Source organism: Wyeomyia smithii, chromosome 3, assembly GCF_029784165.1.
Source record: "Wyeomyia smithii strain HCP4-BCI-WySm-NY-G18 chromosome 3, ASM2978416v1, whole genome shotgun sequence".
Lineage (NCBI taxonomy): Eukaryota > Metazoa > Arthropoda > Insecta > Diptera > Culicidae > Wyeomyia > Wyeomyia smithii.
In genome coordinates, this window is record NC_073696.1 from 263,171,101 (window position 1) to 263,195,990 (window position 24,890).

Consider the following 24,890-nt stretch of genomic DNA (forward strand, 5'->3'; position numbering starts at 1 on the left):
GCTCATATATTCAAAACAAACAGTTCTGACAGTTCGGTTCAATGAAGGGAACTCACGAAAAGAGAAGCCATGGTATCTTCAGGCAGTCGAGTAGTCTTTCAACAGCAATAACACTGAAAACAAAGAGACATGGAAAATTAAATGTCCAAAATGTCTGATGCTTTTAACTTCAACCATTTGTTATGAGAAATTATGTAAACTCCCTACACATGGGTGGAGGACTTGACGGTGATTCGTCAAGCGTATTTCCAAACACAAAGCTTAATTAAAAATTATAATATAAATAACATTATAATAATAACATAATAGTAACAATTTATTGAGATCAACACAATAATTGCAATTCGCATGTTTTTTTTTTTTATTACGCTTGACTTATCACACCGCCGGTTTTAGTTTCGTATGACCTAACAAAACCAAATACTGGCGGGGTCTGTAGGGCTTAATCGAGGTTTATACTAACCCTAAAACCACTAACAAAACCTCGTGACTAACGTCCACCCATTGCACTCATATAATGTAGCATTACTAACCTTCCCACTTCTCTGACAACTACTACTACTATTACTCTCTTTTCACCCGTATGTTTTATTATAATTATTTTTTTTTCTTTCATTCAGCTGTTTTAATTGCGCGAATTTATTTGTTCCCAGTGTCAATCCCAGTTGCGATCTAATGGCGTTTTCTTTATTCCACCCAGCTCACCCACTTTCGCTTGATTTTGACCCAGTATCGACCCGGCGTGTTGCCCAAAGCGCACCGTAAATTTGTCATTTTCAATCCACCGTCGCACGTGCTTAGTTCATAAACAATTATATGGCATCTCTTTCTTACTTGCGTTCTAAATCGTGATGCCATTTCTTTATTCTTGGGTAGACTTGTACTGACCCTGTGGAATAGAAATTCGCTTTAACTGCTGTCAGAACGATTCTATTGCGCAGTGAAGTGGATAAATTCGCTATCAGTTATACGTTTTTGGTAGAATGAATTTCATTGGGTGGTGGTATATGTTGGCGGTCTGAATGTGGATGTATGTGACAGTACTTTTCGGCTTTGTCATTAACCACTCCCAAGCAAAGCAAAGCAATAACGCGGACGGACTTGCATGGGACATGTCGAAAGGCGCGACCGAGGACAGAATGGGAGACGGCATGAATGAGAGCAACAGACGCAACGACCACAAGTAAGACTGCCGGCATTAATATCGATGCAATGAGACCTTGGAACAACATAGGTATAGTCAACTCTGTGGTGAGTAAGGTGATATGAACCGGTAACAACAGGTACGCTCCCCATTTACAACACATAACTGCCGTTGGAACCTTCAGTTCAGAGTAAATTCGCTCACATGTGCTCTATTGGTCGCCAGTGACCGTTGCGTCATGAATTGCTCCTGGAGGTTTTGACATTATAACCTGGGCCTAGTGTAGATGTAATTCGCTTACGGCGACCAGCTAGACAACCCTCCCTAAGAAGAAGAAGAAGAAGAAGAAGAAATTATGTAAACTGTGAAACAATAAAATCACTGGAAATTACTTGAATGAACAATGTAGTCTAAACTTAGGTTTAGACACTTACACTAAGTTAATTTTGAATCGATAAGGTATGGCAAGTACTTTGACTGTTGCTTTTAAAGCAATCTAGCGTTTTCTTCCACTTTTATCAAGTAATGCAGTTGAAGACGGTAAAAAGTTTCGTAAGATTGAATTGTTATAAAAATTTTCAATGAAAAAATCATACAGATTATATTAACGCTAGAAGATAGGCCTTCTTGTTTTTTAATTGTGCGAATCAGTTCTCTTTTTTTAAACTAATTCCTGGTATTTGTTATTTATCGATGTGTTGAAACCGTAATGACTACTCAATAATAATTTATAAACAAAAATCATGCGTCAATTTTGCATCAAAATATGAATATCTTTCCAGGGTTAAAATAATGAAAGATATTCACGTAAATGAACTTATTGTGCAAGACGAAAACTTGGGGAACACATACAAAGGCTCGAAACTCCATATGAAATTTTAAAGACAACGCAAAAAAAAGAAGAGTCGGTCAATTGAAGGGGCTTATTATAAATCCTGGAACAATCGAAATACCAACAATTTTCTAGACTAAAATACACGCAATGCTTAACTCTCTCTCTCTCTACCATGGTTACTCTAGAGCACCACAGGTTTGGATGCAAAAAACCTTTCGAATCATTTACAAATCCTACTCAAAATGCATAAATATATTCTTGAATAATCAGTATATTGTTCAAAAATATATTCATGCATTTAAAGTAGCAATGGTAAACATTTCGAAAGGCTGTTCACATCTAAACCTATGGTGCTCTAGAGTAACCATGGTAGAGAGAGAGTTAAATGTGTTCACATCTGCCTACCGAACAAGCAATTTAGCTGAATAGCAGATTATTAAGCTATAGTTCAGCCAAAATCCGCCTAATAATAGCTATATGATCTGTTAAGCAACAAAGTTATTTGTAAGGTAAAGTAGAATTAGATCCTTTTATGATGAGTTTTATGGCACTTTGAGAGTTGCGTAGCCGCAAGGTTACAGAGTCCGCTTTGTCAAGCGAATGGTCGTAGGTTCGAATCTTAGTAGAATCAGGCCATTCCATGTCAAACCTGGACTTGATTGAAGTATGAGTTCATTCTCAGGCTGCCCCCCACTTACCCTTCCTTTACGCTAAAATCTATAACACCTTCGCGTGACTTTCTCTTAACAATACATAAGTCCCTCTTATTAATTAAGGACGCACTACGAAACTTCTCCAGGGAATTATAATTGGTGATATTTGGCAAGAGGAACGAGCATCGGTATAGTAGGTAAGCGAGAAAGAAAGAGTATCACAATACACACAAGCACTAATAAACAATAATAATAAGCATGCCACTTCTCAATAGCGGTATTGCAAATGATAGAAGTGCGGGATACAGCAGACACCCGGGCATATCTCACAATAGATCTACGATTCTGGTTGTAGTGAGGAAGTCCATACAGGAAAAAAAAGAAAAAAAAATGGCACTTTGGATTTCACTAACTAGAAAAAGATCTTCCACATGCCATGTTATATCCACCAAACCTTTCTGCTCGGCTCAATAAAGCAATTTAAAAACGAAACTTAGTAACAAACAATGAAAGCAACTTCTGTTTCTGTAGCAGGAGCAGATTTATAAGCTGAGGCCATCTTTTCTTAAAACATTTAGGGGTAAGAAAATTTCAAATTGTTGAATAATTTAACGGTTCGTTTGAAATTGACGAGCAAAAAAAAGGTCACTGCGTTTCTTCGTCATGTCTGACCCAGGATTAAGGGGGTTCCTCAAGTCGGGTGGCTCAGGGCATTTGCCCCTCCCTTAAATCCGGGCCTCTTCTGCAGACAGCGCCGAACATCCGTTCCTCGATAATGGATTTCTAAGTCCTTCCGATGTTGGGAATGAATTGTGATGCCATTGGACAGCAACTCAATAGAATTCACTTAGGAAAGATTTTCTACCGATAGGTTTAGTGGTTTATTTTTGATTCGAAGTTGAAATTAAAATTCAAATACTATTTTCAAGAATTATGGTTTTCATGTTAACAACTCAAAATATGAGCCTCTCAATACTTAAAAGCAGTTACAGATACGTAAGATATGATGATTTAACATAAATTTTATATTTACGGAAATTGGAGATTGTTCTTTTTATTGTTTGAAACACTTTCCTCAATAACATTGATTTGGACACTCGCTTTTATTCTTGTCGTACGAAAAAATCAACTCGATTGCTCTTCCCGTTTTCGAATGAGCTTAATAAGGGGGCCTTCGAACGTAAACGAGAATGCAAGTTGCCGATACTTTCGTACGAATGCGATACGCCGGTAAACAAAAAAATGTGACTTTCTACAAAAAGGTATACTAGTTAAAAGTTGAGAATTATACGGCATACGATACATTGGGACAAGCTGTGATTCCTACTGAGCAATCAAGGCACTTAAAATCAATTAAATTTCGTTACATGCCTAAAAGTAAATTCGTAAAATTAAAAATCTCATGAAACGCTTAATAGTGTTGCTAGTTTTGGTTTGATCAGCCGTAATTATGCAGAAGTTATGGGTCGTATTACAAAAGCTTCGACGAGCAACCCGTCTTTTTTAAAATTCATGATCGAGTCAACATTCATCGTTACTCACACGATCCCTTTTACGATACTTATTTCTAATTTATTCATATACCAAAATGAAATACCTGAAGCAACACAACGATTGAAAAGGCCTCAACAACTCCCGCTGCGTTCGATTTTTTCGGTAACTATAAGAATTTCGGAATATTAATAACAATTGTTGTTTTAATATCATTAAGCTTTATTGAAAACCCATTGAAAGATAAGCACACATTCCTATAGATTTATTTTTAATATACAGCACTAACTGTAACGCGATGTCAACAGATACTAAGACTATTTTTGTTTGAAAAAGTTTTATTTTCCTTCTGTTTGTTTATCAATTTTTATCTTAATTTCTACAGAAAAAACACCAGTAATTTTAGTTTGCAGTATATTTATGCATATATTGTTATTCCTTACAAAAGAACCGTCTAATAACGCGGCATTCCCAGTGTTGCACTTTTTTCTCAAGATATTTAAAATATAAAACAAAACACACGCGTTTTTTTTTTTCAATTAAATAATTCATTTCTTCAAAAACATTTGGCTAAACAAATTATATACAACGAATGATGTTGAATGTGTATGGCTAACTGAACAGAGTTACTAACTAAATGAAGTAAACTTATTTCGAAATAAATAATCGAATTCTCTAACGCAAGAAAAACACCAGCATAATTTGCCCGTTCAGTGTAATTTTTCAAGGTTTGTTTCTTTTATACAAATCGAATGCAAAAAAAACTGAAATCCCGTGTTTTATTACTTAAAACATCATAGTGACGTTTTTCCTTGGCGCAGAGGATGTTTTCTCATTTTGATAGCCAGGTCTGGAGGGGAAAAGGGGGATCAGATTTATTTCCGTTCTCGTTTCTTCAAAACTACAAATCTTACGTCTAATACTAGTTCAAATTAAAATTGCGTTTTATGTACACTCTTGCTATGTCAGCTGGTATCTGATCTGTGAAAACTTGAAGAATGTTATCCCAGCATAAAACAGTTCATTTGTTTTAGAGTTATTGACTAACTTATTAGCACTTAAAGCTAGTAGTTTAGTTTTTTGTCTACATTTAAACTGCCGCTAACCCGTTGCCGAGATCCCTGCTTGGTAGGTTATTTTCATATTCGGGTAACGGCATTTATCACATGTCTTTCAAACTTCTTAGCGCTCTTGAAATGTTTAATTCAATACTCATCCACCCATATTCTCAATTTGTTTTTTTTTTACATTATCGAGCAGAGTCCGGATGTTTCAAATCCGCTTTCTACTCGGGGCTTACGGGTAAAGGCGATACCCTGCAAGCTTGGCTTCAAATCATACGCAATATCAGTCTGTTCTTCTTCGGTCGCTGCGACCAGTTTTTTATTAGAATCATCAACTTCTTCTTCATGCATCGTCATTAACAACTGATTGTTGCTGTTTTGACTGTTCTCGTTATTGCCGTGCACATCATCCAGATTACCGTACAGCAAATCATCGGCACCGTTTTCAATGAACCCACCACTACCGCCACTAATCAGAACAGCAATGCTAGATCCCAGAGACGACGAGTTAGTGTTGGTTGCGTTGCTGTTAGTGCTGCTTACTGCAGCGTTGCTGCTGCTGCTGTTGGCGATTGTTTTCGCTTTTGTGATATTAATTTTTATCCTATTGGTTATTACTGCTGTGGCCGGGGTATCCTGCATGTCGAGGTTGCCGTCAAGTGATGGTTTCAGCTGCGAGTGGCCAGGGCTATCTAGCGAGGCTTGTGGCGAAGGAACGGCTTCCACATCGACAGTTTCTAGATGAGAATCAAGATAAATTATTTAATGTGCACCGCCAAGGATAGACAAGTTATAATCATATAATCTTGGTGAAAAGCTTGAGTTAACCTTTGCGAGTTCTTTCGTGTAGTGTTATTCAGAAGTTTAACAATTTTATTGAGAAGTTCAGAAAAATCTTCAAGCTTACCAATGCGGTTTTCAAGAAAGTTCGTGCTTAACCTTTTGAAAGTAACAATTTAACAACCACAGAAACCTATTTGAACAACACTAGTAAATAAAAACTTCACACTTACCTAGTTCTCGTGGCGTTTCTTGAATCAATGACGATTCGATGGTACCAACATCCTCGAACAGTGCATCCTCCTCGTCCACTTCGTCATCGTCCTTTGGTTCTTCTTTCACTTTAACCGGTGCAGGCTCGCCGTGTGCTGCATCGAGCATTCTGGATGATGATATACCAGTGTCCTCACTCTCGTCCAAATCATTGACGGTTATATTTTCAATGGTTGGCTCTTGGATAGCGAGATCGTCGTCGATACGAGTTTCGACAACTATTTGTGTTTGAGGTACAGTAGGAATCTTATCGGTTGTTTCTAAATCCACATCCATTTTTTCATCAGCATTCTCTTTTGGCGTCGTTTCTGATGTGTTCGGTGCGCCATCCGCCGTAGAATGTGAATCCAACGTTTCAATATCATCATCATCGGGAATTTCTGTTACCACTTCCTCGCTTGGTGGTAACACAATGACATCATCGTCGTCGTCTATAGTTATTTCTGCAAGTGAAAAAAAAATTACAAGTCATACCTATGTTTGTCAATATCGCAACCCTTACCTTTGACAGTGTCATCTGGATCACTGATCACCTCCTGCTTAATCTTGACTTCCTCATCCTCATCGTTTTTGCTTTGCTCAGCCTCACTAGTAGCGTTCATCGCTGATTCGTCCAGCGTCAGCGATGCCTTATAGTCTTCATAGCACAATGGGTGGTAGGTGTTCTCCTCTACGCGAATCGCATTTTTTAAATGCCATTCCTCTGTTTCCTCGTTGTAGAACTGCTCGAAATCATCGTGACACACGTGACAGCGTTTATCAACGTCGTCCGAACCAGCCGGACAGCTAGGCAACGGAGATTCAGCACTTGCACGTCCAGCCTGCTCACCGTCCCCGTTGAACTCATTCTGCTCTGTCTGTTGTGTTTCAAACCAATTCTTCTCGCGTTCCTCTAGATCTTCAATTTCTTCATATTGAATCCAATCGGACACGTCGTAGTACCATTTACGAGAGTGTGCTTTCCTGGCGGAATCTCGGTCCCGACGATTCTGACGGAAATGCCAATCTAAATGCTGGCTGTACTTCATCGTTTGTTCTGGTGGGAAACGCACACCACAGCTACTGCATTGCATTCCACTAAAAAGTTGTGTAACGATCGCTGATTGACGACGTTTCAGCGTGTCTGGTTTGCCGAGCAGCACCGGCTCAATTTCCTCCAATTCATCCTCTAAAACTTTATCCAACTTGCTGGACACAGATGTAGATGAAGTGGAAGTGCTCAGTGGAGTGCTGGTCGACTTAGCCAGAATACCCGCTGCTACGATCTTTTTATATAACTCGTCAATGTTGATATTTTGCAATATTGGTAGATTCATTCCACCAGTGGAAGTTGCAGCAGCAGGCGGAGCTGATACTGAAGCCGGAACTGCTGGTTTATCTTCGTTTTGAATCTGATATCCAGCTAAATTGTTTGAAACATTTACCGCCGGTGATGCATGCGGCATTAAGTTGGTGAGATAGTCTAAACCGGTGGCCATTGGTTGAATGGGAGCTTGCGGTGGAGGAGGTATGGCAGCAGCCGCTGAGAATATGCCAGACATAGCGGGATGTGACGGCATATTGGGCATAATATTACTGATCGGTGGAACGAATGGCATCATCATGCTCTGATCACGTGGTGGTGTGCGGAGATCACGATGAAGGGGAGTTCGAATCATGTCCCGTATGTACACTCGACCTGGCACGACCAGTTTTGGAACGGCAGTGAAACGAATGTAGTAGTCTTTTCCTCTGAGCTTGAAAACTTTCGGCAGTCCTCCATACTCTACCAAAAAAGGCTGATCGTTAATCAGCACTGTAAGCAGAAAATCAGCAAACTGCAGCTTGTGCATCTGTCCGTGAATTTCAATCATTTGTATTTGCGAATCCAAGAAAACGGGAATTATTGTTTCTGCGTTGACTATCATATTAATTTTACCAGCGACTAGATCATTTCTACTTTTGCCAATTTTAACCTGCGGTGCTGGGCCGCCTATTTTGAACACCCTGCTGATGCCGTCTAAAACGATTGTGGTTGGGGGATCACCGAAGTAGCACTCGTGCCAACTGTTGTCAATGTATAATTCCCGTGTTGGAGCACCCAGCTTCATCTGATAAACTTTCCCTTCAATCGTGATAGCTTTATAACACTCATTGAAGCTCAATTCGAACGAATCTCGATCATCAACAGTAACCATGCGCGAACCTTTTTGAAATCCGATTTCCTTGGGTTCATCCCAGCTCATGAAAATAACCGCAATATCGTCATAGAAGCGAATTTCGCGCTGAATTCCATCAATGTTGATCGTTCGAACACTTTCGTTCATTTTTGGTGCGGCTGGTAGAACTATCGGCTGTGTTCTAGGTCCGTTGGCTAGCGTTGGTGGGACGACGACTGATGGAAATAGTGGTCCAATACCAACTGGGGCTAGGCTTGTATCCATCACCGGGAACGGTGCTTGCTCCCAGGGATTCAATATTTGACCCGGTGGGCGATGATTAATTACTGGTCCAGGCGGTGCCGTAATCACGCCACCCGGGGGTGCTGGCCCGCGATTACCCCATAAAGGTTGGTTGAAGCGGCTTTCTCTAACACGACGTGGGTCTGGAAAAAATAGAAGAAAGGGTTATAATGAAAAAAAAATGACAGTAGGTAGTTAAAAAAAAAAAGTCTTACCTCTTTGTCTCAAATCAGGAGCAGTACCAGGAAAGGTTGGTTTAGCATCCATTGGAGCAATCTTACCACGGAAATCATTGCTAGTGTTAGCGCCGACCGGTACACCAGACTGCTGCTTAGGTTCACCATCATCTTTGGGACTAGTAACGGGAGTCATATCATCCCGAGGAGAACGCGTACTTTCATCAATTGTGATTACATTGCTCACCGTTCCGACGTGATTACGTTTCATCAACTCCATTCTTTGCGCTTGACGAATTTTCTGAGTCTCGTTCAACTGAATTACTTGTTTCATCAGTATATTGTACTGCTCTAGAGTTATTTCACCCTTTTCCATCTGTTCTTGTGCTTGGGCAATAATAGTTTTGATGTTGGCGTTCATCCCGTCCTGAGAATTGTCGTCGTTTGTAATAATATCCTTCGGCGCGAGCTGCAGCATATGTTGCTTCTGCCGTAAATCTACATCCATCGGTTTGGGTTGATTGAACGAGCGACGACGTTCCGCAGGATCGTCTATAATGCATGCAAGTTTTTCGACATTGATGAACATGTTACAAATCAGAATATAGCTCGTGCGCTTACCTGGTAGTTTGTTGTACAACAACGGGCGACCCAATTTGTCCCGATCTTTTTTCGTGGCCTCAGCAATTTTCGCCCGTACCGCCTCAAGCGCAGCTTTCGACGACGGTTTTGTATTCACCATTTCTGAAGAATCGGTGTGTGGAATACTCATAGGTTGTGATGCTTCCGATATGATTGGAGGAGGAGGCGGCAGTGGGGCGACTATGTCAACTGCGTTCATAGGTGCAGTCAATTTTCTCAGGTCTACATCCTCGGCTCCAAAAAGACTAAAATAGAAACTTGTTACTTAGTCGGATACGGTTGTGCCGCTACCAACACTTTAACTTACATATCTATTTTCTCCGACTTGCTCTTTTTAGCTATTGGTTCCTCATACTTGCTGTTGTTGCTGGGTCGTTTTTTGACGACCTCAACCATGGGCGTGGGTTGATCTAGTGGACTAACCGTTGAAAGAGAAGCAGCTTCCGCAGAGGAGATAGAATCAACCGCCGCCGGTACGGGACTTGCAATGTTTTCGCTACCTTTTTTAAGCAGTATTGAAGGTGGCGGGATTCGTAGATCGATGTCCTTCGGTGATGGAATACTTTCTGCTTCTTGTGCTTCTTCCAGGATTTTCTCTGTAAGATTCGAGTTAGAGGTTGCGATTGTTTGGCCATTTTAGGAGAGGGTAGTTGATTAAGTTGATCCACAGAAGGATTTCGGGAGATAGCAAACGAGTACGGAATTGATTTCTCCGAACAGGTGAACCGCTCCAGGTAGTTTTAACATCTGCACTTTTACATACAGTCGAAAACTTTCGTTCTAATCGGTAGCGATATTTGAACACCGGTTAGGATGAGTCGTGTTTTGCTTAGATTGGTTTTTTGTTAATTTACTGTGATATTATCTGGGCAGTGCGAAATGAAATGTTATGCACATTTCATCTCAATTATGCTGATAATCTCACATAAGAGAAAAGATTAAAATAGGCAATGTCATCAAAACATACTTCCGTTTGAAACTGTTAAAATAATAAAAACATTTTCTTGGAAGAAAAATTATTAACTGTTGAATTGTCTGTTTCGGTAAACTATACTTACCTCTGTGGTCCTCTACGTTAGACAAGCACTGGGTATCTGATATTAATATATGTTTCATATTAATGTTCTTTTTTTGAAAGCAACTTTTCAGATTTCCACGCAATTGCGATATTTAAAAATTGTAAAAAATATGTCATGATATTCGATGCTTACGTAAATTGTCTTTTTCGATAGTTTCGTTTGGTACTTTTCCTATTTTCAGAAGTTTGAAATACACATTTACACAAATACGTCACATTATTTATAATATGATTACCAAAAAAAATCCAACAAATTAAAACGGTTAACAAAAACACGTTTTAAATGAATCTATTATCTGGAAAACACATATTAGCCCACTTACGCAATTTCTCATACAGCCCAAATTCAACACACAAGACAAGTCTCTACATACTGAACATCGGCTATTGCACGAATTGAAACCAGAATCAAGAAGTAGCTATTAATCTAAGCAAAACGACTCACCATAAGCGGATTATTTGCATACCAGCTGCGGTTTTCACCAGTAGATTATGGTTTCTGGAGCGGTTGTTTACCGGTAACCGTGGCCGCCCATCGCACGCACGTTCCTAACTTTGCTTTCGACACACAAGGAAAAGAGAGAGAGATGATAGTAAAACAGAAACATTCACGAACACAACCGTCGTCGGATGAACACCGCGTCAACACAGTACCGAACTTTCAAGAGAAAAAATGGAAAGAAAAACTACAGTTTGGTCCAAATGCCCTGTTGATGTTTCCTTGATCAATAACTGCGTTTATTTGGCAACAGATTGAATAGTTTAACGTTCTAGTCTTACGCTCGCTAATGGTTAAGACAGTTGGTTTATCACATGACGATTGTGACCGTCTATATAATAGACGTTCCCTTTTGGTACGATTTTTGGTAATGGCGAAACCCACCGACTATTACAACATAGCGAAGCCATCGTCGGCGGCGGGAGGACAACGGAAGCATGGAAAATGAGAACATGCTGCCAGACCACATTAATCTGAACAAACAACGTTAGCGACTCAATCGCAGTGCATTGTTTTTGTATGCTAGAACTTATAGTAGATAGTGAAGATAGGAAATTTTGCTCAGTCTTACTTTGTTCGGCTAGTGGTTTGCTAATAAGTTTAGCCTGCTGGGAAGGTTGCTCCAATTTCAGCTTTTTCTCTGGGATGAGCAACCGTAGATCCACATCCTTGGAGTCATTTGCCACGGGAACCAGATTCTCACTGCTTGATACCGGTGAGATCGATGAATTGTCCGGGCTGTTCGACGATTCATGAGCACGGCGAGTAGAGTTTTTGCTACTTTTGCTTGTTTTGCTGCTGGAATCGCGCGGCTTGGAAGAAAATTTGTCGCCTCGAGAGGGGGATTTATCTACAGACGATGATTTCTTTTTCGATGGAGAGCTACTCTTTGACGATGCTGACGATTCACTCGCAGGTTTCTTCTTATCTGTACCGGATGACTTGCTGGAGGAATTTTTGCTAGTTTTGGTGTCTTCTTTCCTGTCACGCTTTTTACCAGACTCATAGTCATCGCGCGATTTGTGTGATGTGGTGGATGTGATGGTACTGCTACTTGTTGTACTAGATGGTTTCTTCTGATCGGCCTCACCAGATTGCGCTTTTGTCCGGGGGTCGACTCGCTTGGGAATTCTCCCCAGACGTTCCCTAATACTTAACGGTTTGCCGGAAGGATCCAACGCTACCGGTTGGTGAGGTACTTGTACACTAGAAATTGCGGTCGGTGTAGTGTTTGTGCTGGCCGCCGCCATTTGAGCTGCCATTTGTGCTTGCTGCCGAGCCAAACGTGGATCACGAGACTTCACCAGATTCAACATAGCAGGGTTAGGAGGTGCGATGCGACCACGTGGAGCTGTCCCCGAAGAGGATGATGCTGGACGGGCTGCAGGGACTGCTCGTTTTAACTCTGGAGTTGGCTGTTAAGACAAAAAAAAAACAGAAAAGACAATGTAGCAAATGATTATTGAATAAAATAAATTTCATTACCTCTTTTGAAACGCTGGCTGTTTGCAGAACTAACTGTTTCTCCTGCTCTTCAATGCGTTTCTTTGTCGCAAGCAGCTCTAGCTCAAGCTTTTTAGCCTGAAGCTCTAGCAGCTCACGTTGCTTATCTCGCAGCTGTTGCTGCATGTCCAGATTCGGTTCAGCAACCTGTTTAAAAAGATATTTTGTGAAAAACCTGTTTCATAAGATTCGATAGATATTACAAACCTTGTTTTTGAGAAACATCGGATTAACGTGGATAGCGGGAGACTTGGATTTGAGCTGTGCGGTTATCGGCCAACCCGGATCGATCGCGTTGACTTTGATGTCTAGAGCGTACAGTTTAGACTGTGGGAAAACATCATTCCACGTTTGCCGCAAACTAAACATTTTTTCACGCACTCGTTCGTTGACCTTAAGTGAAGAATAAGAAAAGATTGTAACATATGAACTACTGCATAATGTGTTAAAATCTTTGCGTAACATACCGTTTCGAACACCCCGCAAAACATGCTCACTATAACTTGGCTGAAAAGTGATTGGTACTCTTTACCGACGTTCTTCACGATGGAATCGACTAGATACAGCAGTGGCAGTTTCACATCCGGTTCAACCTATTTTGGAGGAAGCAAGAAGGCATTGAAGTGAAGTGATATTTATTACATTACCGTGATCCTCTGTTTTACGGCTGTTGCGGCTCTTCAAGGATATTCACATCAAAAATTGACACCCGAGGAGTTACAAACGCGTTTATGGAATTATGTAATGCTTTGAGGCAGTGGTTCCCAACTGGAGGTTCGCGACCAGCAAGGAGAGCGCGAAGATCTTGGCAAATTTGATAGGTATCTTAAATTTCTTTCCGGAAACCTTTGTAAAAGCGGATTTTCAACTCTTCTGCGTATCAGAACCTTGTAGGACAATACGAGACTGAAAACGCAGTATCGTTTTGCAAAACTTGTAACTGAAATTCTTTTAGGGCCGTGAAGCTCTCTGGGCCACGGAGCCAAAAATGTTGGAAACCACTACTTCAAGGAATAGCATAAGATCCCATTCACCATACACAAAAAAGGTCATAGATTTCACGGAATAGTAGTTTATTGGATAGTTTTGGAAATGGTTTTGAAAGAATTTAATTATTTTAACAGGACACTTTTCTGTCACCTCACGTATGCACTTCTTATTTTAGCGTAAAATGGAGAGTTTTGCCTGTGTACTCATTTATATTACTCTCCATTCACAACTAATAAAATTTGAAAATTTAAATGTAAGGATGTACTTTTTCCTTTTGCTGATGCTGCGAAGTTCGTTGAGATATCGTTTTAATACAAGCCACACGTAGGATTATAATGAATTCAAGTGTACGGTGAATGGTGACCTTATGATACGATAAATAAATAACTTTACATTCGGGTTTACATCCATCGCAATACTTGCAGTTTACGTGCAATACTTTTGAATTTTTCACAAAAAAAATAAGAAAGAGAGGAAGAGAGTTTAGGAACATTTAGAAAATAACCTTAGATTTTTTTCAACAACATCAAAAAGATTCATGATTGTTATTCAGTAGATATTACCCCGAATGTAGAAAGAATAACACATAAATGCCCAGATGATTTTGGGTCGAAAACTCAATGTTTGGAGTATATTTAATTGACCCCTAGCTGTATAATGTGTGAAAGCAGCCCTTAAAGGTTGTAAGACGTTTAGTATAATACCGGAAAAGGTTGAATGTTGCTCTTGGAATTTAGGCGCCTAATTGTTAATGAGTTTTTTTTTTCACTGGAAAGTTCAAATTCTCAGACATGGAGCGAATACCACTATGTACTACAACTACTTCGAACGTATTAGGCTCTTTATCTTTTTTTCGGAGCGACAAAAATAGAAAATACAAGTAAAAATTGGTTTACTTCAACTGCAAACTAAAATTTCGAAAGTAGAAAACAAGAGTATATAAACAACTATTTTTAAAAATTGTGTACTTGGGATCAATTGAAAGAAGTTTCGATTACAAACGTTTTATTATTTATGCCTCATATTTAAGTGTTACCTTTAGGGAACTTGTGCACTATCTTTTGTGTGTGTTTAGGTTAAACCCGACGCATGAAAAGCAAATCGATAGCTTATAGCACCTTTTGGTCAATTCAAATCTTATGACTAGAAAATGGTTGTATACTGACTGCTTTTGAACTTAGAAATGTTTTGTTCAGGACGTGCTCACAAAATATGAATAACATTGATTTCAGCTGATACTTGTGTGATATTTTTGGTTTTGGTTAGCCCAATCGAATGGTGATTATTACTGAGTAACATTTCGAAGCCATTTTTGCGGTTTCACTCGGACTGTCATCAATTCAATTTTAATGCATTTGCAACTTTTATGTGTGTATTTGGTAGGAAAATTTCGTAACAATTGTGGTGAATTTCACCTGAACAAAACTTTGAAAAACGAAAAAACAGGTTGCGAACTCTAAGGAAGAGTTGATGTTAAAAGAAAGAAGCAAAGTTTTGGGGTGCTACATTTCGCAATCGTAACTTGACCGTCTGATTATTATACGCAAACTTCGTGGCCAACTGTTAGTGTACAGAACAAATGTGGAGTCAGAAGCGCTACGATCCTGTTGACACTAACAGTCTCCCTCGATCCGGTATGCAAACATGCGACGACTGGCTTTTTTGACCAGCATTAAACCTCGAGACTATCTGGAAGGCTGAAGGGTCGATGTTATTTATATGTAATGATCCAGTTTGATTTTCAGAAATTGCACCGAGAGATTGGAATGTTAAAGATCAATAGACAAATTCGGAGTGATTGGCGATCAGAGCGTAACTTGCTAAATTATTCAAATCGTTTTATTCTACCATTAGGCTTAAAATGGTTCTAAAACTGACATGGTTCATAGCAAGAATTTATATTTTTGTTGTAATTGATAAAATTGTTAAAGGAAAGTTTTTACGATAAACTATTAGCAAACGCAGATTTCGAGCACAAATGCATTAACAGTTCAGAAACTGTACGATACGTACATTTCAAATCGCAAATCATTCCAAAAATGATACATAGGAGCACTAGGAATGACACATGGTGATGTGAAATAAGATGAAAATGTGTGAAATACTACAGAAATTAGCATAATGAATACTATTTGATCAAGACCGCGATAGTAGCTTGTTGTTAGAAACAGTCAAAAAAAATTATAAAGAAAAAACTTGAACTCACAAAGATAAAAATTTAGTAAACATAATAATTTTTCTACTTTGTTGCTGAACATTGCTCTTTAGGGAGAAAGCAAATTTCTCCCAAAACCTTTGAATTCGCTTGTGCTAAACGAAAAATAAATATGCTACATATCACACGTTCAAAGTGGTAGCCTACATTTTACAGGTGAGAAATTAAAAAAAAAAACATGTCACACCTGACACAAATAACAAAACGTGTTCACCATTCGATTGAAGCTATCGTATAAGTTTAGATAACTTTGGAAAAGACCATTGAAACTAGCGCAATTTTGCCTACCCATAGATAGCATCATTGACTATAATCTTTCAAAACCTGATTGATTTTTTTTTCATTTTCATTCATCCAACTTCTGGTTGAAATATATCGCTTATCTTAATATGTAATACGATAAGTATTAGAGTATAAACCTTGGCTAGATGCTTCTCAATGGTGCCGACGATGATCTGGGCATAGTTCAGGTTGTCGTCGGCTAGCAGCGTCAGCATGTTGATCAACGGCTTACTGTTGACATTTAAATCCGCTAGACTGGACAGATATTCGGTTTCGATTTCCTTAGCCCGTTTGTCTACGGCCGTCGGACTGAGCGTCGCCGCCATAATTGCACTTTTATTTTCTCACTTCACTCTGCTCTCAACAAATCACACTTGGTATGTTACCGATCGGGATAAAAAAAATTCTACTTGACAAAAGAGGGAATGCCTCCGCACTGGTTCACACGAAGAGACTTTTTTCGCCAATCTTTTACACTTTTCCTTTAGGTTTCAGGACTACTTGATCAATTAAAAGCGAAAATCTGGTGCTGTAAGAAAGAAAAACAAAAATACATTAGTCTTTATAGAATTGGCACACAGCATACGATTACTACTAAAGATGTAGACAAGCTTGAGGCGTGTCTCATTCGAATACACAATTTATGTATGTAATTTATCGTTATTGAACACTTATCTATTGATGTACGGGTATAAAATTACACTTTATAATTCGGCTAAACTCGGTAGGCTTACTATAGCAATCTAATGCAAATTGTAACAGATTCAACTAATTTTCATTTGAATTTTTGTATAAATTGAATTGCGCATTATTTTCATAACAAAACGGCGTGAAATTTAAACATAAATTATGAAATCCAAATAAGTTTTATACGAAAAATAACAATGCTAATGATCCAAAAAAACAACCACTGTTGCGTCGACAAATTAATGCTTACGACACAACAGACAAGACTAGCGCTCCGCCATCTTTGCAAGTCCGACATACTGGAAAATGAGTCACGCATTGGGTTCACCAAGGAGAAAATCGTATTTTCAACAAAACCACCAAGCGTATGCAATATATTTTGCAACAAATGTAACTCACCTTATCTTGAGCACAAATTTCACTTATTTTCGTTCACTTCCAGCACATTTTCGTTGCAGATATTACGATTTTTTCACGGCTGACAAATTCGCGTGTGCAACGTTGTTCACTGTTGAAAATTTTTTACAATATGCCGTCAACGTCGATCGGTTGTCGACTTGTGCTTTGGTAGGTATAAAATGCGCAGGTATATAATGCAAATGTCACACAAAGGCAGCGTTGCTAGAAAGTTGTTAAGATAGGCGCTAGTGAACCATCTCGAACTAGCAATACTCAGAGGGAGAGATATGCGAAGAGAGTGTTGCGAGCCAAACGAACATGTCAAAATTCGAGCCAAACGAACAAGAAAGGTAACACATTGAAAGGTATTGCAATAAGGGTCGATAAAGAGTATATTTATTTTTACACGTTTTTCATGTTTCATTGCTAAAACATGAATTGAGAATGCTCCAAAGTTGCTTCATCACAATGATTTTTAACCGGTGCTTCACAAACCCTTTGTATAGTCTACAGAATAATGATGAAAGTATATAAAATAAACATAAACATAAAATTTAACACCTTCACGGTTTTTGTGATGCACTTCCACCGGGACTTCCACCGTCACCATCAGTTATACGAGCCGAATAAAAAAGTTAGTGAACATTACGCTCTGAGAAGAGATCTGGCACCTCTGATATGTGAAACCTAGTTGCCAAATCAGCGTTTTTTTTTCATCGCTTATCTCTCCCTCTGAGGATCTCTACTTCGAACACAGTACAGAATCATTGAATTTTTAAAACTATTAGCAGTGTTTTCAAATGCCTCAATGAAAGTTTTTTAGATTTAACCCAAATTTTCACAACAAAAAATGCCATTTTATATAATAGGATATACGAATTTTTCATAAAAATCTCAATGTGGAGTTTATTATATGAACTTGCTGAGATATATTCTCAGCAAGTTAGAAAATCACAATAGTCGATAAAAATAAGAAAGATAAAAAACAATTAGGTGCACAATTTCTTACAAGATTGTTAAATAGACTGATAACAATCTCCAAGCAATAGAAATTTCGAAAATATTCGTTTATTCACAAGTTTCAGTCAGTCTAAAGCCTGTATTACACTCTTTGATCAATGGTCGAATATTTGACTTTTTGACATAATGGTCAAATTTATTTGACATAATGAGTTCAAAAAAAAGAAAACGATTATCTTTGACTGAATTTTTATCTGTCAAAAAGTGACAAATATTTGACCATTGGTCAAAGAGTGTAATACCGGCTTAAAAGTAACGTATTCCTTAATATTGCAAATTTCCGCTGAAACGCGAATTACAGACAACTTGCAAGCAAAATGCAAACCACTTGTACGTCAGATTTATCGTATACCAGCATACAAGAGTGAACGCGATAGACTGTATAGATACGGTTAACGAAGGCATTCTGTCGCGTTCGAACTAACAGCGGTTCTCAACCTGGGGTACGCGTACCCCTAGGGGTACGCGAGAGCCTTCAGGGGGTACGCGGAAGAAAAATCAGTTATTAGCAGTTATTAGCAGCTTCGTTATCCCGAATTGTACCACAGTCTTAAATTAAATACATCAAAATCTACCGAGCCTACCGAATCCCAAGAACAGTGCAGATAATAAAAAACGGCAACACTGTCAGTTGCCAAACAGTTCGCATTTCAACACTTTGTAATTTTATTTCTAGTTTCTTTCGTCGTCTTCATAATAATCAATTTTATTCATATTACGGATAACATTTAAGGTAAACTGATTATGCCCCGCACCTATTCCCGATCTCCGTCGCATTCGCGTAAACATTCACGGCGACGGTCGCGATCGAAGTCTCGGGACCGCGATAAATATTCAAGCCGAAGCGATTACAATCAACGATACCACCGTTCGGAGGAACGGTCGTCAAAATCTCGTTCGGTGGCTACCTCGTCGTCAGCCAGAGGTAGCACGCAGCAATATTCTCGCCATCATCACCATCATCGAGATCAAAATAAAAAATCATCCACCAGCTCTGCAGGTGACTATCGACGTAGAAGCCGTTCCAAAGAGCACAATCGAGAGAGACGTGACAATGATCGGAAACGTTTAGACGGCCGGGAGAAGTACTCCCGAAAACGGACCAGCTCAAGCAGTTCAAGTAGCAGCAGTAGCGACAGTAGTAGCAGCAGCTCGAAAGGTTCTAATTCATCGAGCAGCACAAGTACTTCGGAATCGAAGAAATCTGCGGATAAACCAGACAAAGAGTTCGTATTTAAATCCTTGGCTGACGTTCGTGATATCGAGCCAGATAAGGCATCAATACTGGAGAAGCTTGACGCGGACGAATTTGTTCCTCAAGTTTTCGTTTCATCGAAAAAGCCGAACCCCGTTCAGGTTGGAGGAAACATTCTAATAGATTTGGCTGCCCAAACCATAAAGGTACCAAAGGCAGAGGAAGAACAGGCGATTGATCCGCTGTTTCATCCGAATGTAAGTTTTCTTCCGTTTACAAATCACAAATGAATATATTTAGCTTTATTGTTGATTGCAGTTTTTCGGTAATGATGACGAAAGGATGTCTCAATGGGTGCGTAAATTGCTAGCAATGCGACAAAACGCATGAGGACTAACTTTAGTTAATGAAATTAATACACAACTTTTTTACAATAAAGTTTATTCGATTGTACTACGTTTTATGAAAGCACGACTTAAAAAATATCCGAACCTGTTTTTCGCGCTCTAATCCACGCATCCTCCGCGCTGATCAACTCTTCTTCGGAAGGATCTTTAGGCGAGCCGTCCTCGTTCAGTTTGCCTCCCTTGAAATCATCAATCACCTTTTGAGCGTATACGGCGTTAAATAAATCCTGACTAGTGAATTCCGATTGCACCACATCCGGAGCCCGGTATGAAACGTACGGCTTGAGCTTACATCCTTCCAGGTTGGGTACAACGATTTCCGGAATTTTTTCCGCTATCTCAATATACTTTCCATTTTGGGTGACCCCAGTATCACGAACGCCTCGTTTGTCGATCGGCATATCAGGGTACAGGTCCGGATAAGCAGCCCGTAGCTGCTTGAAGATCCGCGGGCCGCGCTTGTTGTACAACAGAAATTTTCGGAAGTTGTGCTTACCGAGGTCCACCGAAGCTGTGCTGATGCAGCGTCTTAGTATGTGGTTCATTATGAACGCTGAGAGACTAAAGTTTAGTTGAAATCACCAATCAAAATGTTCAATTTGCCATCGATTAGACGTATTTTGATGATTTTTGCCTTTGTTTATCTCATCTACATGTGACAGTGTGTGATGCAAGTGTCTGCTTGACAGTGATTCGCTTTTACAAAGAGGACGTAGCCTAGAATACCTTCGTTTTTGTTATGCTGAGCAGAGGATTACGCAATATTGAAATTGCCCCTGGTAGTGAAAATTAACATTGAAATTTGCTCGGCTGATATTACCCGGTTAATTGTGAAACCATTTGTTTCTAATATTTTTCTTGTACTTATGTAATACAACGATTAATAGAGATGCTTAAACATCTATCTGGTAGGTTGGCTTTTAAGGCGTACTCAATATCGAAACGATGTGTTTATCATTTGGCGAGAATTCAAAGTGTAGAACGTGGTGAATATAACGAGGGTGATAAAGTTCATATACAAGTAGTATTTTTCAAATTTATTATTAAACGTTCTTCGTAATACGATATAAATATTTCTAGGGATGGGTTAAGGCTGTTCGAAAAACAAAGGAAAACGTTTTTCTGGATATAAATGATGGGACAAGTCCTGGGACTCTTCAGTTAGTAATTAGCAAACTTAAACTAGGTGAGACCGCTTATGGTTCTTCCGTTGATGCCAAAGGCACGCTTGGCAAAACGCCTAATAACCAATTAGAAGTGCAAGTGGATACTCTACAAGAGTTGGGTAACTGCCCTCTGTCGGAGGGATTTCCATTTTACCCGAAGAAATCTTATCCACCGGAATATATTAGAAATCATCTGCATTTACGAGCCCGAACCGGCTCGATGAGCTCTACATTGCGTGTACGTCATCGTGCGATTCAATGTTTCAATGAGCTTCTCGATCAGGAAGGATTTATTCAAATACACGTTCCAGTTATTACCTCTAATGATTGCGAAGGGGCTGGTGAAGCCTTCCTGGTGAAACCTGCCAGTGAGCAATTACTACAGCAATTATCAAAAAATTTCCCACCAGATCAGTGTTATTTTGATGGTCAGGCTTTCCTAACAGTTTCGGGTCAGCTTCATCTGGAATCAATGTGTCATGGTCTGGGGAAAGTTTATAGCTTTGGTCCTACGTTCCGAGCGGAGAACTGTAAATCTCCCATTCATCTGAGTGAGTTCTATATGTTGGAATTAGAGGAGGCGTTCATGGATTCGACGGAAGCCTTGATGAACAGAATCGAATCAACAGTCAAAGCAGTCACCCGATCACTGCTTAACTCTGTTTCGCCGGACGTGGCTCTCGTAAGAAAATTAACCACTCAATCTAGTCTGGAGCGCGATTTTGCATGGTTAGAAAAACCTTTTCCACGAATAACCTATCACGAAGCGATTGGTATTCTCAGCAACAATCAAGACAAACTGAAGGGAACCGTGGAGGCAGAGCATGGTATTAATAAAGAGCAAGAACTCTTTCTGGTTGACTACCATCAGAGCCCTGTCTTTGTCGAAAGCTGGCCAAAAGAGCTAAAATCTTTCTACATGCGAGAATGTCCACATGACAGGAACCTTGTGGATGGTTTGGACTTCCTCGTGCCACATGCTGGTGAATTAGTTGGTGGAAGTCTTCGCGAGAGTGACTATAACCGCTTGAAGGACCGAATACCGGACCAGCGAGCTTTGGGGTGGTATCTAGAGCTGCGCAAATTCGGTTCTGTTCCCACGGGAGGTTTTGGTCTCGGCTTGGAACGTTACCTGTCCTGGGTTTTGAATGTGCACAATGTAAGAGACGTGATACCATTTCCACGCTGGGCACACAATTGTCCAATGTGAATAAATGTGCAAAAGTAAAAACGCGAAACTAGCATATTTTATTTCAAATCATTGAAAAATCCTGCAGTTGAATTTGTTCACCCTTCTTGTTAAAACTAAGAGAAAAATGTTATAAACCTTTAACTGTGTTAGTGTACCTTTACATATCAGTGGGAATGTTTGCTGACATGAACTTGATTCAAACCCTCATATTTCGAGGTATCCTTGGAAACAATCAAACCTTATTTACTGAATTTTAGTTCTAAGAACAAGAAACTCCGCCATTTAGGTGACACCGTTTTAAAATTCCCCATTATTCTATCGGCAATCAAGCAAATGCTAACCAAAAAAGAGAAACTATTGATCCGCCCCTGGCAGATGCAACGGTATTACAACCATCGGGTTAAGGTGGAAACCGCTGCCCCGGCAATTGATTTTCACCCACCACCGGAACGAGCGCACATAACGCAAAAGTTAAAGAAATTGCAAAAGGAGCGCGAGCGGACGGAGAAAATCGAACGCGACAACATTCGTCTGCTGCAACGACTCGGGGCAATCATGAGCAAGAAACGGTTGGACAATATTTGGACCCATGCTAGACCAAAGTAAGTGTTTCGTCTCCGATAGATTATTAATTGTTAACTACTGACAAAACTTGAATGTTTTAGTTTTTTGAGCCGAGAGTACATCTATCCTATTCGCCCAAAGACAACCGGAGCAGAGCTGGACTACAACCGTCGAAGGTCTTTGTCGCTGAGATCTTTGGAGGATTTAGATCAACCAACTGAAGCTGCGAATAATCGTCCAACGCGATGCAGTGCCTGCACCAAACAACCATATAAATCAAACAAAGTAGTACCTGAGGAAAGAATGCCTTGGGCACCACAACGGAAAACCTCAAACCGAAAACACATCAACGAGGCAGAATTAGAAACTCATGTCTGCTGTAGATTCTGCTGCTGCAAGTGAATCATTTATTTTTCTCTAATATTTGTGTGCAAACTAAATAAAGGCATTTTTGGTCAACTAAATCAAAGTCACTGTTCATGTTTCACTTCTGTTTACAATCAGTATGTATTTTGCATTCTTTTCACTCAAGTTTAAATTTAAAAATAAACTTTCAGCCGGCACTCCTTACTTCAGTGGAATGAAACGGGAGCTGTGGGTGGCACCGATACCGGGCCGACCGTGTTTGACGGGCTTGTATGTCTGCGAGAATTCTCCCAAATAATGACCAATCATCTCTGGCTTGATTTCCGCCGGGCCGAACGTTTTGCCGTTGTAAATACCAACAATGGATCCGACCATTTCGGGAACGATGATCATGTTGCGCAGATGAGTCTTGACGATTGCGGGCTTTTCATTTGGTGGAGCATTCTTCTTGGCCTTGCGGAGTTTCTTGATCAAAGCCATCGGCTTACGGCGCAGACCGCGCTTGAAACGTCGCTTAGCACGGCTATGCATGAGCTCCATCAGCAGATCGTGCTTCATGTCCAGCAGTTGATCGAGATCCACACCTCGGTAGGTGAATTTACGGAACGTGCGCTTCTTCTTAGCGCCCTCTGCATCGGTGTTGTCCGCCATGGTTACGGAGTCGTAGGAAACCGAGAATCGAAAATAATCGGGAACTTTACGCGACACTACGTCCTCGCACAAACGATGTGGAAGAAAAGAGAGTTTGACGTTTACTTTGTTGCGGATGTAGTACAACGCGTTTTATGACACTAGTAGCTGGATTCTGCATGCAAATAGCGAGTTTGCGTTTGTGTACATTGCACTGAAAGGAATTTAGTAAACATTTTTGAGCATATTTGGCTCCCAAGACTTTTTGCATAATCAATAAACATAAACGGATGATAATCCATATGGTTCAACGGTAACCCATACATTCGTGACCATATCTCGAACTAGTTGTTAGGTACGTTTTATGGTTATTGATAATGCCGGTTAGCCCTATCAATTTTAAAGCCCTGTTCAGAGTTCTGAGCGAAGTTAATGTTTTATACAGTATTCGTTGTCTTATCCGCGTGAAAAATTTAGTCTGTAAAACCTCGGAATCGGAATTGTGAACAAGTCCGATGCAAACATTCTCTCCTAGCCTTGATGAATGATTTGTTAGATCAGTTCCATCTTCTGTTATTGTGAGTTTCACTGAAACTTATTCGCCGTACTATGCTCCGTAACTCTAAAACCAAATGCCCCTCTTGGTTGCTGAATCGATTTTATTTTCTTCGGGACACTGTAAGCAACAGCCTAAACTAAATCTTCCTGTTTTGGCAACCCTTTCGGAAATCAAAATAAACTTTGATTCTAGCCGCACACTGAAGGCAGCGTCAGGGGTGTCAGTTTTACAGATTAATCTAATATAGATGGATATCATAATGCTCAAAACAGATACCACAAAGTGAGTATATGATCCGATAGATTTGTGTGTTCCTCTGGTAGTTATAGTAATCCATTTTAATCTCCACCGTTGCCAGTTGTGATTTCTTTAAGAATTTTCCGATATTTTAACAACGAAGGTTGATGCAAATAAAAACAGCATACATCTGGCAACTTAGCGCGGCCTTTCATTAAAACGCGGTGTTTGGATTCGACCGCGTTCAGTTTTGGGCAAATCTCTTAATATCTGCTCCTATACCACACTAAAACGCATAATCAAGCCTTGCAAATTGTCAAACCCTCGTCATGCAAATGCTGTAATATTGAAAACGGTCAAGCGTTGTTTAAACGCAGATTTTTATTAATCTGGTCGACAGTG

General features: G+C 39.8%; 6 protein-coding genes across 8 annotated transcripts; 3 read left to right on the forward strand and 3 right to left on the reverse strand.

Annotated features, from left to right (window-relative positions):
- Positions 1 to 4,523: 4,523 nt before the first annotated feature.
- Positions 4,524 to 17,306, reverse strand: LOC129727068 (uncharacterized). The gene is made up of 12 exons (XM_055684471.1): positions 17,153 to 17,306; positions 16,204 to 16,595; positions 13,047 to 13,172; positions 12,787 to 12,972; positions 12,562 to 12,726; positions 11,648 to 12,491; positions 9,807 to 10,095; positions 9,479 to 9,744; positions 8,897 to 9,409; positions 6,743 to 8,824; positions 6,201 to 6,683; positions 4,524 to 5,924 (listed from the first exon to the last, which is right to left on the reverse strand). The coding sequence occupies exons 2-12, from the start codon at positions 16,390 to 16,392 to the stop codon at positions 5,368 to 5,370; spliced, it is 5,700 nt and encodes a 1,899-aa protein (XP_055540446.1). The 5' UTR covers positions 16,393 to 16,595; positions 17,153 to 17,306; the 3' UTR covers positions 4,524 to 5,367.
- Positions 17,307 to 18,802: 1,496 nt separating this feature from the next.
- LOC129730137 (uncharacterized) lies at positions 18,803 to 19,826 on the forward strand. Its single transcript, XM_055689217.1, has 2 exons — positions 18,803 to 19,624; positions 19,686 to 19,826. Exons 1-2 carry the CDS (start codon positions 18,917 to 18,919, stop codon positions 19,755 to 19,757), a joined length of 780 nt encoding a protein of 259 aa, XP_055545192.1. The 5' UTR covers positions 18,803 to 18,916; the 3' UTR covers positions 19,758 to 19,826.
- LOC129730139 (39S ribosomal protein L41, mitochondrial) lies at positions 19,801 to 20,455 on the reverse strand. The gene has a single exon (XM_055689221.1). It carries the CDS (start codon positions 20,317 to 20,319, stop codon positions 19,843 to 19,845), a length of 477 nt encoding a protein of 158 aa, XP_055545196.1. The 5' UTR covers positions 20,320 to 20,455; the 3' UTR covers positions 19,801 to 19,842.
- Positions 20,456 to 20,527: 72 nt separating this feature from the next.
- On the forward strand, positions 20,528 to 22,159 carry LOC129730136 (probable asparagine--tRNA ligase, mitochondrial). The gene is made up of 2 exons (XM_055689215.1): positions 20,528 to 20,795; positions 20,855 to 22,159. The coding sequence occupies exons 1-2, from the start codon at positions 20,664 to 20,666 to the stop codon at positions 22,148 to 22,150; spliced, it is 1,428 nt and encodes a 475-aa protein (XP_055545190.1). The 5' UTR covers positions 20,528 to 20,663; the 3' UTR covers positions 22,151 to 22,159.
- Positions 20,550 to 23,159, forward strand: LOC129730138 (uncharacterized). 3 transcript variants are annotated; one of them, XM_055689220.1, is made up of 3 exons: positions 20,550 to 20,682; positions 22,508 to 22,734; positions 22,798 to 23,159. In XM_055689220.1, the coding sequence occupies exons 2-3, from the start codon at positions 22,508 to 22,510 to the stop codon at positions 23,096 to 23,098; spliced, it is 528 nt and encodes a 175-aa protein (XP_055545195.1). In that variant the 5' UTR covers positions 20,550 to 20,682; the 3' UTR covers positions 23,099 to 23,159. The 3 variants fall into 3 exon arrangements, with proteins under 3 accessions (XP_055545195.1, XP_055545194.1, XP_055545193.1); XM_055689219.1 differs by having other exon boundaries at positions 20,557 to 20,682; positions 22,463 to 22,734; XM_055689218.1 differs by lacking the exon at positions 20,550 to 20,682 and having other exon boundaries at positions 22,456 to 22,734.
- Positions 23,160 to 23,172: 13 nt separating this feature from the next.
- On the reverse strand, positions 23,173 to 23,832 carry LOC129730140 (uncharacterized). Its single transcript, XM_055689222.1, has one exon. It carries the CDS (start codon positions 23,711 to 23,713, stop codon positions 23,264 to 23,266), a length of 450 nt encoding a protein of 149 aa, XP_055545197.1. The 5' UTR covers positions 23,714 to 23,832; the 3' UTR covers positions 23,173 to 23,263.
- Positions 23,833 to 24,890: the final 1,058 nt, after the last annotated feature.

Excerpts from the sequence above, each read along its gene's own strand:
- LOC129727068 (XM_055684471.1), bottom strand. The coding sequence starts at position 16,392 with ATGGCGGCGACGCTCAGTCCGACGGCCGTAGACAAACGGGCTAAGGAA. Across the intron at positions 9,745-9,806 it reads AAGTCGGAGAAAATAGATAT|TCTTTTTGGAGCCGAGGATG; the intron begins GTAAGTTAAAGT and ends TTTCTATTTTAG. Across the intron at positions 5,925-6,200 it reads AGAAACGCCACGAGAACTAG|AAACTGTCGATGTGGAAGCC; the intron begins GTAAGTGTGAAG and ends ATTCTCATCTAG.
- LOC129730137 (XM_055689217.1), top strand. The coding sequence starts at position 18,917 with ATGCCCCGCACCTATTCCCGATCTCCGTCGCATTCGCGTAAACATTCA. Across the intron at positions 19,625-19,685 it reads ATCCGCTGTTTCATCCGAAT|TTTTTCGGTAATGATGACGA; the intron begins GTAAGTTTTCTT and ends TGTTGATTGCAG.
- LOC129730139 (XM_055689221.1), bottom strand. The coding sequence starts at position 20,319 with ATGAACCACATACTAAGACGCTGCATCAGCACAGCTTCGGTGGACCTC.
- LOC129730136 (XM_055689215.1), top strand. The coding sequence starts at position 20,664 with ATGCTTAAACATCTATCTGGTAGGTTGGCTTTTAAGGCGTACTCAATA. Across the intron at positions 20,796-20,854 it reads GTGATAAAGTTCATATACAA|GGATGGGTTAAGGCTGTTCG; the intron begins GTAGTATTTTTC and ends AAATATTTCTAG.
- LOC129730138 (XM_055689219.1), top strand. The coding sequence starts at position 22,466 with ATGCTAACCAAAAAAGAGAAACTATTGATCCGCCCCTGGCAGATGCAA. Across the intron at positions 22,735-22,797 it reads TGGACCCATGCTAGACCAAA|TTTTTTGAGCCGAGAGTACA; the intron begins GTAAGTGTTTCG and ends TGAATGTTTTAG.
- LOC129730140 (XM_055689222.1), bottom strand. The coding sequence starts at position 23,713 with ATGGCGGACAACACCGATGCAGAGGGCGCTAAGAAGAAGCGCACGTTC.